Here is a 15227-nt window from a genome sequence, read left to right as displayed (position 1 = left end):
ATGTTGCAAAAACTTGATTGATTTTTTGCAAAAAAATCAGTATATAATTGTAAGAAATTTCTTTCTATAATTATTTGCTTTGTGTTTTATTTGTGTAACAATTTAAGCTGGTTTACATTTTTGGCAAGTTCAGTGAATTTCTCAATTTAACTTTAAAGTCAACTTTAGTATCAATTTCGTAAAATGTCCAAAATTAATTCGCGTTTTATTTGGGTAGTTGGGAGGCATTTGGGTATTAGGTATTTGATCTTTCATTAATTTTCATAATACACTTTACAGAAACCCCTTGATGTCTACCCATTGGGAAAATCAATGAAAACGCGTTCAATTCGGGGATTTTGGTGCAAATGAGTTATACCGGGTCTTAAAAATTAGGTAGGACACATTTGTTGCAAAAAGTGTTTTGTTCGAGTTGGACTGTTTGAAATTAACATAAAATTATGTTCTTCAAAAACTCATTGTGAACTGCTTAATTTAAACATTATTTAAAAAGATAAGTACATTATGCCGAAAACAATGTAAAATATTTGCGAATGGTTTTCTAATTTGCATTTTTAATGGGTCAGTGACCTAAAAGGTTAACAAATTACTTCGACATGGTAATAAATTTTAACATCTTTACCAGGAAGTGCAATGAAAGCTTAGATTTTATGTATTTGAGTCTCATAAAAGTACCAGTTGCAATAAAATTTATGCATAAATCAATCGTTTAGTAATAATAAAATTGCAACTACAGTAATATGCAATATATTGGGAAAAAGTTATACTTTCCATTAAAGTCTTACTTTCCTTCATATCTTCAAAAGAACGAAACCGATTACATATAAGAATAATATGTTTATTTAACGCAAAAAAGGAATAAAGATGAATGAGTAATGGGCGACTGCATCATTGAATTTTACGCAATCTAACTAGACATTCGTTGCTAATATGGTACTTAATTATACAGGATGTTGACGCAACCTTTTATTCCAATATTGTGAAACCGAGAGTTCAGTAGTTGGGATTTACCATAACAGCCTTCACGTACTTACAGAATTCCGAATCACAGAACAATATTTCGTTATACCCACTTTTCGGCATTTTTTTGTTTTGTCTACAAATGAGAATTTCTTAGTTTATTTTAACTTGTCTGCAAATTTGTTTGTAAATTTAAATCATAAAAATGTCGAATAAAAAGCTGTGTAGTGTAGGCATATAATAAATAATTTTGCTGGTTTGGGGTTGTGTCGATTCAACATAAAAATTTTAATTGTTTTAAAATTTACTTTTTTATTTTAAAACAATTAAATTTTTACTTTTTTATTTAAATTTTGATTATCCAATTACATTTAAAAATGTGATTGGATAATCAAAATAACAATGAAAATAAAAATAAATAACATATTGGTTTTCTATGCAACGAATGGATTTGTGTGAGATATCAAGGAAGAATGCATTGTTTACTTTTCGAAATTTTCACTTTCCATTGCACTCGACCAGCGAGTACTCATTTAAGTAATCAATCAATCTCTCTTGATGCAATTATACTAAATATGGCACTGAGCACGTTTAATACGTTCCTTCGAGAGCAATAATGCAAAATGACTATATACTTTCACTTAATGAACGATACAAACCACCCATATTTTATTTTTGCTTCTAACTATTCACTCATTAAAGAGAAATATAATAAATCATCTTCATTAGTCGGGCAAGATTGGGTTTGTGACTGCTAATACTTTTAAATAAACCCTGACAAATCAACAAGGATTATTCATTAAAAAGCACTGTTATCAATATTTCAATATTGGTCAAAAAAATGAAGATAAATCTGCTACATGTTTCGTATGTAGATGTGGATGAAACCTGTGATATGCGTAAAGTTCTACGAAACTTTTCATACTTGTAATTCCCTATACGTAAAGCAATTTGCGTGAGTAACATACAAATACCAGCATTTTTCAGAACTGAACAGTTAGGTAATAACCTTATATATTCTCCCATATCATGCTTTATTTTAGTTTTGCAAAATGTTTCCGTTTTTAGTCATTTAGAACATTTGTTTTATTATGATTCTTCTTTTTAACCATTATCCAACAAATTAAGCTTAAGCAAAGACAAATTTATACGTTCTCCTGGCGAAAAGTATGAAAAATATGGTTAAAAAATTTAAGAAAAATCACACATAAGTGAAAAAATTATCATCAAAGAAATAATTTAAATTGCTCAATAAAATAGGCGTTACACGGACAATTTCGACTAATTTTGGAACTGGATGAAATCTGATCGCTTAGTCGAGCGATTTGATTTCTGTTTGAAGCGTTATTTAGTGCAATTCTTTTTCAGTTAGTTCGTGTTTTTGCAAAAGATTAGAGGTTCACATACAGTTTCTACGGGGTGACAAATGAAACAATGTAAAATTGGTAAAAGTTTCACATGCACTCAGTTGGGAAAATATTTTTTTTTTATTTCAACATTATAGTCATTGAGATGAAAACTGTATACATATATCGAAAAAAGTTATATATCAATTTTTCCACCACCTCGTTTATTTATAGAGTGGTCTCAAGAAAATACACTTTTTGGTATTGCAGTGATACATGTTTTTCTTTTAAACCGATTTTCAAAATTTTAGGGCTCATGTTCAAGTCAAGTTGTTGGTGGACTTGCGAAAAAAAATCTACCGGGTTTTATTGAATTGTTTTACTTTAGTTGAAATTCTGCCAGAATCACAGATTTCGGGGGATATTCTGCTTTGAGGCATTTTTCATGCAAATCTGTGTTTTGAATTTTTGTGTTAGATTGTCTATGAAGTTTCAKCTTCCGCGTGAGCTCAAGATTGTTAAAATCGACCCAAGAACCCAGAAAAGTTATCGCTGCCAGACCAAATAAATTATTGGCWGAAAAAWTCGAAAACCTTCTGACGTTGAGATCCAAAAAACCTATTTTTTGCACCAACTAGGGGCATGCGAACTTTCCGCAATTTTGCATTTTTTCGTTTGCCACCCTGTAGATAATTTATCTCGTGCTTAATTTTGACCAAAACAKTGACGAAGAAAAGCAAATGGGGATAWATAACGCTTCAAACAGAAACAAAATCGCTTGAAGCAATCAGAATGTATCCACTTCCAAAGTTAGGRAAAGTTTGGGTGTGTAACGTTMATTTTGTACTCCAATTTTCATACTACCATCCATGAACSCTACACAACGTTCATTTTGCTGMTTGGTTTAAATTTWAAAAAAAAGTCAGTGGTCGATCCGTTTCTGAYGAATGACTAATAATTGAATGTAATTTTAAATACGAGCAAATGCACATAAAGGTTTGTGTAGCAATGAAAAAATTAAAYAAGTTGAAAACCGGAAAAAATTAATGGAGTGTCACTTCTAACAGCCCRAGCCATATAAAAATGTATATCCGGTYTAGTAATCGGATAACGCAATAAAATTGCCGGTCTTGCAAAAGAAGTACGCACTGTTAAAAATTATATCAAGCTGRTTTTAATTCGGGCCTGTTATTTTTTTTYGYTTTAATGSTTTCCAAAAAAAGGTTCAARTTACATCTTCATTAAAATGAACAATTATCTTTCATCCGTTCATAAACCGGACGTTTCGATAAATCTGCGAATTTACTAGTTTTATCAGGCATCTTTCACAGTTTTGCTACACCATAAATGGAAATAAAATACTTGTACGTTACCGTTTCCTCCATTATATTTTGCCATTCCTCGCAGTATTCTTCCATCAAAGCAGTCATCCATGTCACCACATCCTCCCTAAGATTTTCAATAAAACTTTCGTCACCGATAACTGAATTTTCCGAGCACGTTTCAGTTAGTTCCAGCTCTCCAACTTCCTCTTCTTCAAACATTTTACTAATTCTTGACTCCTTAGCATAACTAAGGTTCAAACTTTGTTCAGAACCTTTTGATTTACTAATTTCGCTTTCTTTTTCTTCGGAATCATTCATAATCAATCCGTCGTCAGTCTGTTCGGTTTTCTTATATTTCAATTGAAAATCTTCTAGGTGTTGGATGGTTTGAGAATCATCAGCAATTCCATTACCCAGGCTATGGGGCCTTTGAACATCTTCTCTCTCCACGACAAATTGTAAGGGCACTGAGAACCTTTTCGCTCTATCAAAGACTGTAATTTTGCTCTTTGGTGCCGGTATGTCTTTAAACTCTTGAGACGCACCGGGTTCAAGTTCCTCAATAAAAGCGCTTACTCTACTTTCTTTGGCAAATCTTTGGATTAAAGTTTCAGGTTGTACTATAATGTTTTGTATTTTTGGTAGCTGTTCCTTCTCCTGATATTCTTCAAAACTACTGGAACTATCAGTGAACTTTTTATCATTGATCGCGTTAATTAAGGAAGTTGAATCGTCGAAATTTGAATCTACCGATGAATAACTCGACTCAAATCGCCCAATTGATTTTGCGTCTTCACAGTCAGATTCTTCGCTGCAGATCGCAACTGTTCCAATGGTGTCCTCAAAATACTGCATGGTTTGGAAAAATTCGTCTTCGTATTTTAGTGAATCCATTGAGGAAAATGCTGACTTTTTTGCACTGCATGGGTCCAAAGGGAGATTTTCATAAATTGCTGATGGCTTCGGTGGTTTTAGAGGCAGGTTTTCATAGATATTCATATTCTCCTGGTCTTTCGAACAATTTATTTCTCTGTCATGCAGCTGAGATTCTAATTTTCCTTGGTTTATCAGAGGTAGATTCATGTATACTGGCTCATTGTCGTCTAAATGTTTGTTTTGCCTAGGAGTAGCTACAGGCTTTTTCTTGATTTTGTATGAATTTCTGTTGATAATTTCATCATCTAGATTTGTAATTTTTATGCTACGTTGACTAGTGGTACTTACAGATCGGCGATCTTCTGAACTGTTGCTTAGATCTGTCGTAGATGTTGCGTTCAAATTTTCACTTTCCAAATTGGACACTACACTGATATTCTCCACGGATTCCAAGGAATTTTTAAATCCTCGAGAGCGTTTCTTACTATCCGAACAATCCCAAATATTCACATAATTGGAATCGTCACTATCATCACTTGTGTCTCCCCCAACAAGCATGTTTTTCGCACGATGATTGTTTTCACTCCGCCAATTGTTTTTCGATTCAAAGGTATCCTCGTAATATTCAATGCTGAATCTAAGCGTTCTCAACCATGATTTCAGAATAATCTCAGTGTTCGACGTCATTTTCTTAGTCACCTTTTTACCAATATATTACAATCGGAAACCACATCCGCGTGTTTTGTGCCGCGACAAATAGTTTTCCGGTAGAAGCGCTCTTCGGTTTGCTAGAAATGTGGATCTTGATCTGGTGCAAAACAAATGAAAATATCGATGCAGCTCTTCCAACACTTAACAGAGGACTTAATGTATTGATTTAAAAGTTTCGATTGGCATTGATTGATTAATATGGCACAATAGCGTCACCCGCGAAAAAAACAATTGTTTTCCAAATTTCGACTACGACGGAAATGCGCACGAGCCCGCTACTTATTCGGTATGTGGTTTTGTTGCCGCGGATGTGCAGTTGTTTTAAATAAACCGATTAAAGCATGGCCGGCTACAATAAAATGTTTTTATGTTATTTCCGAGCAAATACCGAGTAAATCGCCTGCTGCTCATTGATAACGATTTTTCAGAATGATCTGTATGCTCGTACATAAGCGACACTCCCATGCAGTTAGTCATTTATTTATATAAACCAAGGGTTTAAAAGAGTTCAATTGGTTCGGAGAGAGAATTAACTACAAGCTGGAATTGCAGTAATAAGTCGATTAAGTGGTTTAATTAACCGACGACATACTCTGGGCTATTTCATGATCGGCTATTGTCGAGAAACAAGATATAGAGTACATAGGCTATTTTTAATTCAGCTGAAGAATTCATTTGCCCTGGTAAAGTTTCATCTGGCAGCTACAGGGTCTAACACAACCGTAACTTAGGCGTTGTTAGAATTTCTCATCGGATGTTTTTTTGATACATTTTTATAGGGGCGTTTCATGTATCAATGGCAACAGCAATTCCCTTGAGACGCCACTGGTATCGATAAGTAAACACAATTATGTGAAAAGTTATTTGTTATTTTCGAATGCAATAAACAATTACAGTCGTTAGATTTTTTAAACAAAATCTGTGACCTTTTAATACCAATTAACCATTTTTCCATTAATATATTTTTATTTGCAACGACTTTATTGTTATTTGTTGAATTTGGAATATCTTCGTTAATATAAATTGCGCTTTTGAGGAATTACATTTATAATACCGAAACATAGTGAAATTTATGAAAAAGTTATCAATCAAATCACGGAAACGATGGAAAAGCTTTTAACATTTGATGTGCCTCAGAAAGAGAGGTCTTGAGTTTCTAGAATTCGGCGTAAATAGTAGCCTTTAGGCAAAAATAAACTTGCAAAAAAGCAAACATAATCATTAACGTTAACAAGCTATTTTTTGCAACTTATAAGAAAATAATTTAGATTACCTAGTCAAAAATGACCTGTTTTATATGTACTTTGACACATTTGCAAATAAAGCCAAAATAATAATTTGGTTGCTTAATACTATGCGAATCATTTAAAAAACTAATCACTATTCAAAACCGTTGCGAGCCATTAATTATTCAAGCAGGGGGCGTCGAATACATGGAACTCATAAAACGTTGATTATATCGTTTAAAACACTTTCATAAGGCACACATTCGATTCGGCTTCATCAAATGAAAAAAGTTGAAGTCACTTTCAGATAGTTGCACTAACATTTTTGGTTATTATTGTTGCTGAGTTATGCGGAGTGATTCAAAATTGGCATCTGGGGTGCTTAGGAAGTACAGGAACATTTGTGCAAAAATTAAATCTTATCAAAAACTGAGATATTTGCAAAAAACTAGCTCAGAAGATCGGCAGCCATGTTTTTCAAGGTATCTGCCTTAAATATCAAAAGCTCAAGTAACAGGAGATAAACACACAAAGTGAGGTTAAAATGCAAAGAAATAGGATGGGGTAACTTGTGAATTCAAATCGCCGGATGTCAATATACCTCCTCATACGTCATGAATTTTGGAAATGTTTATAAAATCGATTTTTAGCCATTATTATAGGCTGTAAACAGGTCTTCTCTTTCTTAATCCTAGAAAAATTAATTCAGATATATAGAGAAAGAAGTAGAAAGAAACTTGTCAACTTGCTGTAAATATATGTTACTTGAACTTTAGCTTTTATTCAACTTTCTTTGTCAATTTTAAGGCATCATACTATATAAATACAATCTATTGAAAAATAACTTCAAAGCGAAACGTTGTAAAAATCGTAATTACTCTTACGCCCTTCTAGAGATAATAAATGCTCTATAACCAGCAATTCGATTTTATCTAGGATATGTTAAATCTGGTCTGTATTTAAGTCCGGTACTTTTCACCTGACTAATTTTCTTGAATTTTTTTATTGCATCATCACATATTAAAACACAGATCCCTAAAACCTAAAAATTAACCCAAGAACTACTTTTGTGACATTCAATATGAATCCTTATAAAACTATAAAATGTGATAAATTTCCTATTTCTTAACGACTATCAAACTAATCGTATTGAGAAAATAAAGAAAAGTTAGGAAAAACACTCACAAGCTTGACAAATATAAATTCGTTTTTCTAGCTATTTTTTTTAGCAATTGTTTAAGAAGTCATAAAAGATAGACATTTACTCTCCTCTGAAAAAATTGAAAAACAGACAACTTGCAACATTCTATAATACTTAGAGTTTGAATATTCTGAATATAAATATTCTTCAATTAAATATTCTTAAATCTGCCAACGTCGCAAGTAAGAAAAAAACAATTTACGGTCCATATGCAGCGTTTCAAGCTGCAATCCATGAAAAATGGGTAGTTTTATTTAAATAAATACACTTTGATCTTGCCTCGCTTTTCTCAGACACTCTGTATCATATAAAATATTTTTTAAATGTGCGTACTTTGTGCCTCAACAACTCTTATACGAAACTATTCAATATAAAAATCATGGACTCTCGCACTGAAAAACCATCCTGTATGTAAATAAAATACTTCACAAATTTTTAATGTTCAGCACTAGATTATTATCAAGAACATGGGACAATTTAAAATTTAACTAATACATATTAACTTGTTGATTAAGTTGAAATTCGATTTTAAACTATTTTAACAAAAAAATGCAATTTTTTTGTCCCACTTTTCAAGTGAGCCCATATAACCCTTTAAAAGGAATGACGCCAATTTTGAGTCACCCTGTATTTATTTGTATAGACTTTCACATTTATTTGTTGGGCACCGAAACTTGCAGCATAAAGTAACGCTCCCGAGCGAATATCCCTAAGATAATCAACCCTCTAACTCACGCGAATTGGAACACAAGACATAAATCTTAAAGCTGATATACAGGACGTTTCAATTAAACATGACCGAATCCATGGTTAAGATTTAAAACCATCTTTTTCGAATAGATAATAATTTAAATTTTATTCAGATATGTTCTTGATATGGAATGAAAGATTGAGTACCTACTGAAATAATGCCAACTCTTAACAATTCTTTAACTTGGAACTCGTTGGTTGAGCGCAAGATTTAACATTTCATATTGTACATCCATGTTTCAGCTTTGATGAGTATCATCAATGATTTCAATGAATGAACAGGCCCACGCACAGCTGTCTGATACACTTTATAGAACGGTTGCAAAATTCAGACTACTTTATAACCGTTTATAGTATACAGGGTGTCAAAACAATCCCAGTTTTTTTTATAAGTGGGGGCATTTGAAAGGCTCATGTAAAAGTGTAATGAAAAGTATTAGGGCGTAATGATAGGCACATGTGAATAAATACATCAAACATACAGAATTAATCAGATGGTGGAATAGTGAATTGATTAATTTTTATGTTTGTTAACTGTATTTTTAATTTTTCCATACAAGATAAATCGAAACCTTTATAGGATTGTTGAAGTGTGATTTTTCATATACTGATTAAATTAGAATACGTATGACAAACTAAAAACTGTAATTATTTGATTGAAAACTGTAAAACTGAACTTTAAATACTAATTAATTAAATACTGGAAATATCTAGCAGCAACAGTTTCTCAATGTGTTCAATTATAATAGACGTTTTCTACATTTAATGGATCACTTTAGCTTATCTTCCTCAATTTAGTTAATATATTAGCACAAATCTTTCTTGCCATTTATTTAATAATTGGTAGGCATTAAAAACCATTTTTTTCTCATTTTCATTTCAATTAGAGGCGTGGTAATAGTGTATATAATATGTATATGAAAGTTACTGTTAGGTTTTTGCAGATTTGGAATTTGCACAGAAAAATAAAATATATCATTTTGGAAACAATTATCTAATCGTCAACATAAAATTCTCCTAAAATCCAAAAACTCCTGCATCTAGGAAATGGACATTTTCGCACACCTTGTTATGATTTTCTCTCTAATTTTTAGAAAACCTTATATTTCTTGCGCAACTTCAATGGCTCATTCCATTAAATTCTATTTAATTAACATGCGTTTCAATAATAGTTATTCTCGCTTATAGTAGAACGAGCGAATTTAGTCCCCATTAAGCGCATTGTACCCTCTCAACGCCTAATGTGAATATGGTTTGTATGTAATACCGTTCCAAATATAGCAAACAACTTATCTTGAAAAGTAAAGTACACAAAACTATCATTTATATTAGTGCAAAATAAATATAAACATTTTAATAACACTGCAGAATTTGCTGCCGAAAATTAAATATTAATACTTGTAAACTTACCGGTGTAGACTGCGATATATTCCTCATAGTAACTAGATTACTGCTTCCCTCACCATCTTCATTCTGACTTTCAGAGCTTCCGGAATCAACTTCATGAGCATTGAAATGCGATGATTGTTCATTTTTTGGGGCCAAGTTATGATAACTACCGCAGTTTGAACATTCATCGAAAAATCTTTGCTGATTCTCTTTGCAATCCTCGGAACTGTTACTTTTATCGGTTGAATGAAAAGAACTCTCTGCTGAGTTAAAGTTTTGTATTGATCCAGACATCAATGCTCCTCTTGATAGCTCTAAGAGCCGGTTGCTGAAGTCATCACTAGTCCTTAAAAGATCCTCAGCCGATGCGCTCTTTTTCAGTGTTCCACTGATTTTTTCCGCTTCTTTTCTAAGCGCCAAGGTAAAATCGGTCTCTAATCTTTGAAAATTTTGAGGACTTGATATGATAAGTTTTCGTTCTCTTAAGTTTCTAGTGGGTTTTTTCTCCCTTCTTGTGGAACTTTTTAGGCCAGACTCTTGCTTTCGGAAGTGCTTTAACTGATCAAAATGCTCTTCATAAAATGATTTTGTCAGTACTTTATAAAATGTTGTATTTGTTGTCTCGAATTTGTCCCTGGCTTCGAATTCATCTTCGTCAAGTTGCTCTGTTGTTTCAGGCAGAGTTACTAATTCATTGCTGCCTTCATCTAACGGTTTCGCATTAATATGCTCTTTAGAAGCCCATTTGCTTAAGCCTAGATAACCGATAAACGATCCTTTGTTATCTGTGCTATCTTCCGAACTTTTCTGATTGCGATCACTTGACCTAACATCCTCGTCTGTAGAAAGTGCTGCACTGTCTTTAGTAGCGTCTTTTGAATTGGAAGATTTGGCTTTTTTCGAATTCGACTTTACGCCCAACAAGTTTAACTTTGTCATACTGCCAAACACACTGAATTCCATCATGTTGGCGTCAAATAAATCACCGCGAACAAACACTGTGGATCAATGGAAAGGCACAGAAGGGAAAAAATCGAACTTTAACAACGAAACAAAACTGTTTATTCCATAGGTAGGTAGGTAGGTATGTAGAAACACTCTACAATAACTGGTGACGAATAGCAAGTTAATCTAAATTAAAATCTGATAAAAAGATAAGTGTGAGGGAGATTATGTTTTACGAGTGTTAAACATAATGTTCGAATGTTATTAAATACATAGAAATATCCGAGTTTAACCTGCTATACGCATTTGATGCCGAAATGAGGACAGTTTGCCGACAAATACAAAATAAACAAAATTTTAAAATTCTATACAGATAGAGATGTTGTTACAAAACTAGTTACTAAACCAGACAAAGTAATTTTTGGCAGTATCAGTCAAAATATTCAAAAAAGGTATGTGCCTACCTATAATAAATAGTAAGTAAATCCAAAATTAATTACAAATGCTGAGTTTTTGATATACAAGCTTTTAGAGTCGAACATATATTTTTTTATCAATGAGGAAAATGTAGGTCTAATTTTTTCAGACGTTGGATAAGGAAGGATTTAAATTGATTAGTTAATAAATAATTAATTATAATTTAAAACTGTAGCTTCTCGTATATCAAATGAGGAAGATCAGAAGTCCTGTTTTGGAAGGTAGAATATATCTAAAGTACTGCGCACTCGATAAAACAAATTAAAATTATATGGGAGCTAAACCAAAACACAAACCAACCTTTTGCAACCGAAATAATCATCACCAAGCCGTAATATTAATCGTATGTCTAATTATTTTGTAATAGATTTCGTTTGCGTTTAGACGAAATGCGCTTTATTATCAAGAATATTATATGAAACTATTTTAATTTTAAATTTGTTTTGAGACAACTCTTTGAAATAATTGAAATTTCAACAACAAGTGTTAAATTAAAAATGTGTAGGTATATAGTAAATTTTAGTAATATATTTCCGAATAAAAAACTCTTAAATATTCCCGCGTACTAACAGTAACCAACGAACTATTTTTAACCCCTGAGTGTTAGTAATCATTGAAGTTCCTATCTAAATAAGGATGTATTTAGGCAATTTTAAGGTCCATATTTTTGTCTCTGTACTGCATATGTTGCGATTTAAATTAATGCAGCTCCCCCATACCAGCATTGGTTGGTCAATTAAAACTTATTTTATCATTATCATTTCTATATAGGGGTGGGAAACAAGTTCCTGATTATTCAATCCACATAACATATTCATTAAGATTCGAAATGCACATGATGTGCAACATTTCTGTGTCGTACAGACTTAAATTTGCCACAATTTAAATAGTAAATTAAATATAAAGTTGTACATTAATAGTTTCATAATTTGTTTATATTTTTCTAATATCTGTTCCCGTTTATTATAATCACATTTTAAGTCAACTTGTAATATCAAGACTTTTACTCTTATCGATTTAATTTTTATGGGTCATTTCACACTGTTTTAACAGGCAAGTCCCTCCGCCAAAATGTCCGCATATACATAGTGACTTCGCCATTATGTGTAGATTTTTTCTAATTGCGTACTTGCTTAATTGGACTCATTGAGTCCAAATCACAAAAATATATGAATATAACTATTTTTTAGTTTGATCCAGCAGTTATATTTCGCTTTTGGAGAAATGCGAAAAGCGTTTTTATTATTATAATAAATAGAAATATTATTTCCGATCTTAATGAAAATGTATTGATTGTGAAATAATAACAGTGTTTTTTTAAGTATTTAATTGTCGTTTTGCCAAAAATATCAACACATTATGCTGGACTATTTATTATAAATAAAAAAATTAATTTCATGAACAATTAATACTTTTAAGTATCTAACTTGGAATTAGGGAAAATACTCCCAATTATTATTATATTTTTTGACAGTCGCAGTAAATTAAAAATGCCACTTATTTGAATTGGCTCCAGAATTCGAGCTTAGAAAGTTTTTTTTTAATTGGTTCATATATTGTACTATCAATTTTATGCAAATAGACTGAAAGTTTTTTTTAAAGAAAAAAACATGCAGATTTGAGTAAATAAAATCTTGGTCATGCCTTATTAATATGCGTTATGTAAGCCAACGAAATGATAAGTCAGTCTATGCTGCAAAGAAGCTCCATGTCGATGTTATATAATAAACTGCTCACTTTCTGTATACATATAATTTGTATAAAGCTTTTTGGACATAAACCGAGAATATTTCCAAAATCAGTGTTTTTATAACATTAATTTTTAATTCATTATCATTATATATTTTATAACAAAATATAAATATTCTTTTGTCTCATCTACAATCATATTTTTACATAAAAAATTAGTTAAGGTACGCGTTTTGAATTTTCAAATTGTGCAACTGTTTATGTATTTTGAAAATAACAGATTTTCAGAATACAAAAATTTTTCCTATGCAAAAAAACTCGTTATCAATGTTTGCTCAAATTTTCATTACTGTGTATATTAAGAAGAAAAATCACTTGCTCGAAATTAGAGAATTGTGCATTTGAGTAAGCATGACAATATGTTAATATATTATGTAAAAGCACCCGATGAAAACACTTACCTCTACTTGTTTCTGAGATCTCGGTGTTAGTAGAGATGATAATGATCTGGAATTTCTGAAGTCACCAAATCCCTTTGGCAAATCTGATGCTCTTGTTCCCGGTGGCTGGTTTTCGATATTCACACACTTTTCAAAATTTGATACGATTTCGGAAACAGTTCGTTTAATACCAGGATCCTCGATCTTATTGTTACTAGATGGTAATTGAACGTTGGTATATGATCTAGACAATCTGCCTTCATTTACTACTGACGCTCGTTCCTTGAATTTGTTACTTGATTTCAGTTCATGAATCAGTTCCGCAGAAATCGAAATGTTTCTTGATAATGGTTTAATTCCAGCCTTACTTTTTACCACACTATTTCCTACCACAACACTATTATCTAGACAATGAACACCCAATGTACTGCTCGATTTCTTTATACCTTTAGTCTCTAGATTTGCTCTACTATCTAGCGGTTTTTGTTGCACGTCTTGTTTGCTTCTTTCAGGTTTCCCCTTCTGAAACTTGAAGCTGAACTTTTTGTGCAGTGGCATCTTTTGTTGAAATTGGCTGGCCTCATCTTACAGTTATTTTATCAGATAATTTAGAATTAGCTTATCTTAACAGCTGTTTCCTAGATGGTTTTATAAAAGGTATGACGTCAAATTTGAACATGCTATCGAATAAACTGTGCATTAATGCCACGTAATGTTTCCTAGCGGCGCACAAAAAACTGTTCAGTTTTGCATCATATTCAGTTAGTTGATGTTGCTCGTCTTGAAAACTTAAGATGTACATATAACAATGTTTAACATGCATTGTTAAACGCAGTTGATCAATAACGGCTTTTAAAAGACCGATATTTACTAAGCTCGGAAAAACCAGAAATTTGTCCGATTTTGATGAAACTTTCAGCGTCTTTAAGGTCAAATGTCTTCAACGGATTATGAAAATTTGAAATTTTCACTCACTTTGTCTATTATATGACCGATATTTACTAAGCGGCAAAAACCAGAAATGCATGCGAATTTGATGAAACGATTTTGCGCGTATTTAGGGTCAGATCTCTTCATCGGATTGTGAAAATTTGAACCGCCTACTCGCTTTGGTTTGGAAGACATAATTTTTTTAAGTAGAGAACGCAGTGCCTTTGGGCTTTCAATTTTAAGACCCATATTTACTAAACTGAAAAAAATTTGAATTTTTTGCCACTTTCATGAAAAGTCAGCGTCTTTAGACTCAAAAGTGGTCAAAGTATGGTGAAAATTTCAAATTTATACTAGCTTCAGTTTGGAAGACCCGATTTTTTCACGTAGAGGGTGCAGTGTAGTAGGTGATTAAAACATCTATTATGAGACCGATATTTACAGAGCTGGCAAAAATCAGGATTTTTAGACTCAAATGTCTCAAAAGGATGAACGATTAAGACAAGAATTTTTTAAGTGGAGAGCACACCATTTGTATATAAGACCGATATTTTACTAAGCGGGAAAACCCAGAATTTGTTTGTTGTCGTACAGACACATTTGAGCATGCTCTAAGCCTTCGAAAAATAATGATCTGGAGAGGAATATGCATTTTCAACTTTTACAATTTTAGCTTGGTGCAGTTCCTTCCGTAAATTAACGAAAGTTAAAATCGGTAACAAAACAACAGGTAGATCGTAGTGAAAGAGCTTTCAAAAATTTGCGGAATTAGACGTACGTGATAATAGCACAGGTTAAATATCATATGATATTTAAGTTGTGGTAATAACGTACCTTTGCAACCGCATTCCGGCTTAAATAATGCTGACCTAACATTTTCTGCATTCCTTTACTCTTACTGCTCCTAGTCTAGAAAATAAATAAATTTTTGTAATTTTTCATTTTCAAGTTTAAACTCGCTG

At 32.2% G+C, this 15227-nt stretch overlaps 1 protein-coding gene across 4 annotated transcripts in view; it reads right to left on the bottom strand.

The window, feature by feature from the left end:
• Nucleotides 1-13963, bottom strand: part of LOC109544256 — a 33339-nt gene extending 19376 nt beyond the window's left edge. The window contains exons 1-2 of one of the 4 annotated variants that reach the window (XM_048665688.1): nucleotides 4856-4943; nucleotides 3680-4793 (exon numbers count right to left, since the gene is read on the bottom strand). In XM_048665688.1, the coding sequence (XP_048521645.1) occupies nucleotides 3680-4714 (1035 nt within the window). In that variant the 5' untranslated portion in view covers nucleotides 4715-4793; nucleotides 4856-4943. Of the gene's footprint in view, nucleotides 1-3679; nucleotides 5628-9805; nucleotides 11352-13356 lie in introns of those variants that run through there. The other 3 variants (XM_019914348.2, XM_019914347.2, XM_019914345.2) reach the window with 3 other exon arrangements.
• Nucleotides 13964-15227: the final 1264 nt, after the last annotated feature.

Source organism: Dendroctonus ponderosae, unplaced genomic scaffold (genome assembly GCF_020466585.1).
Source record: "Dendroctonus ponderosae isolate FM_Combo_2020 unplaced genomic scaffold, Dpon_F_20191213v2 Dpon_F_20191213_4, whole genome shotgun sequence".
NCBI classification, from domain to species: Eukaryota; Metazoa; Arthropoda; class Insecta; order Coleoptera; family Curculionidae; genus Dendroctonus; species Dendroctonus ponderosae.
This window is presented reverse-complemented; position numbering and strand designations above follow the sequence as displayed.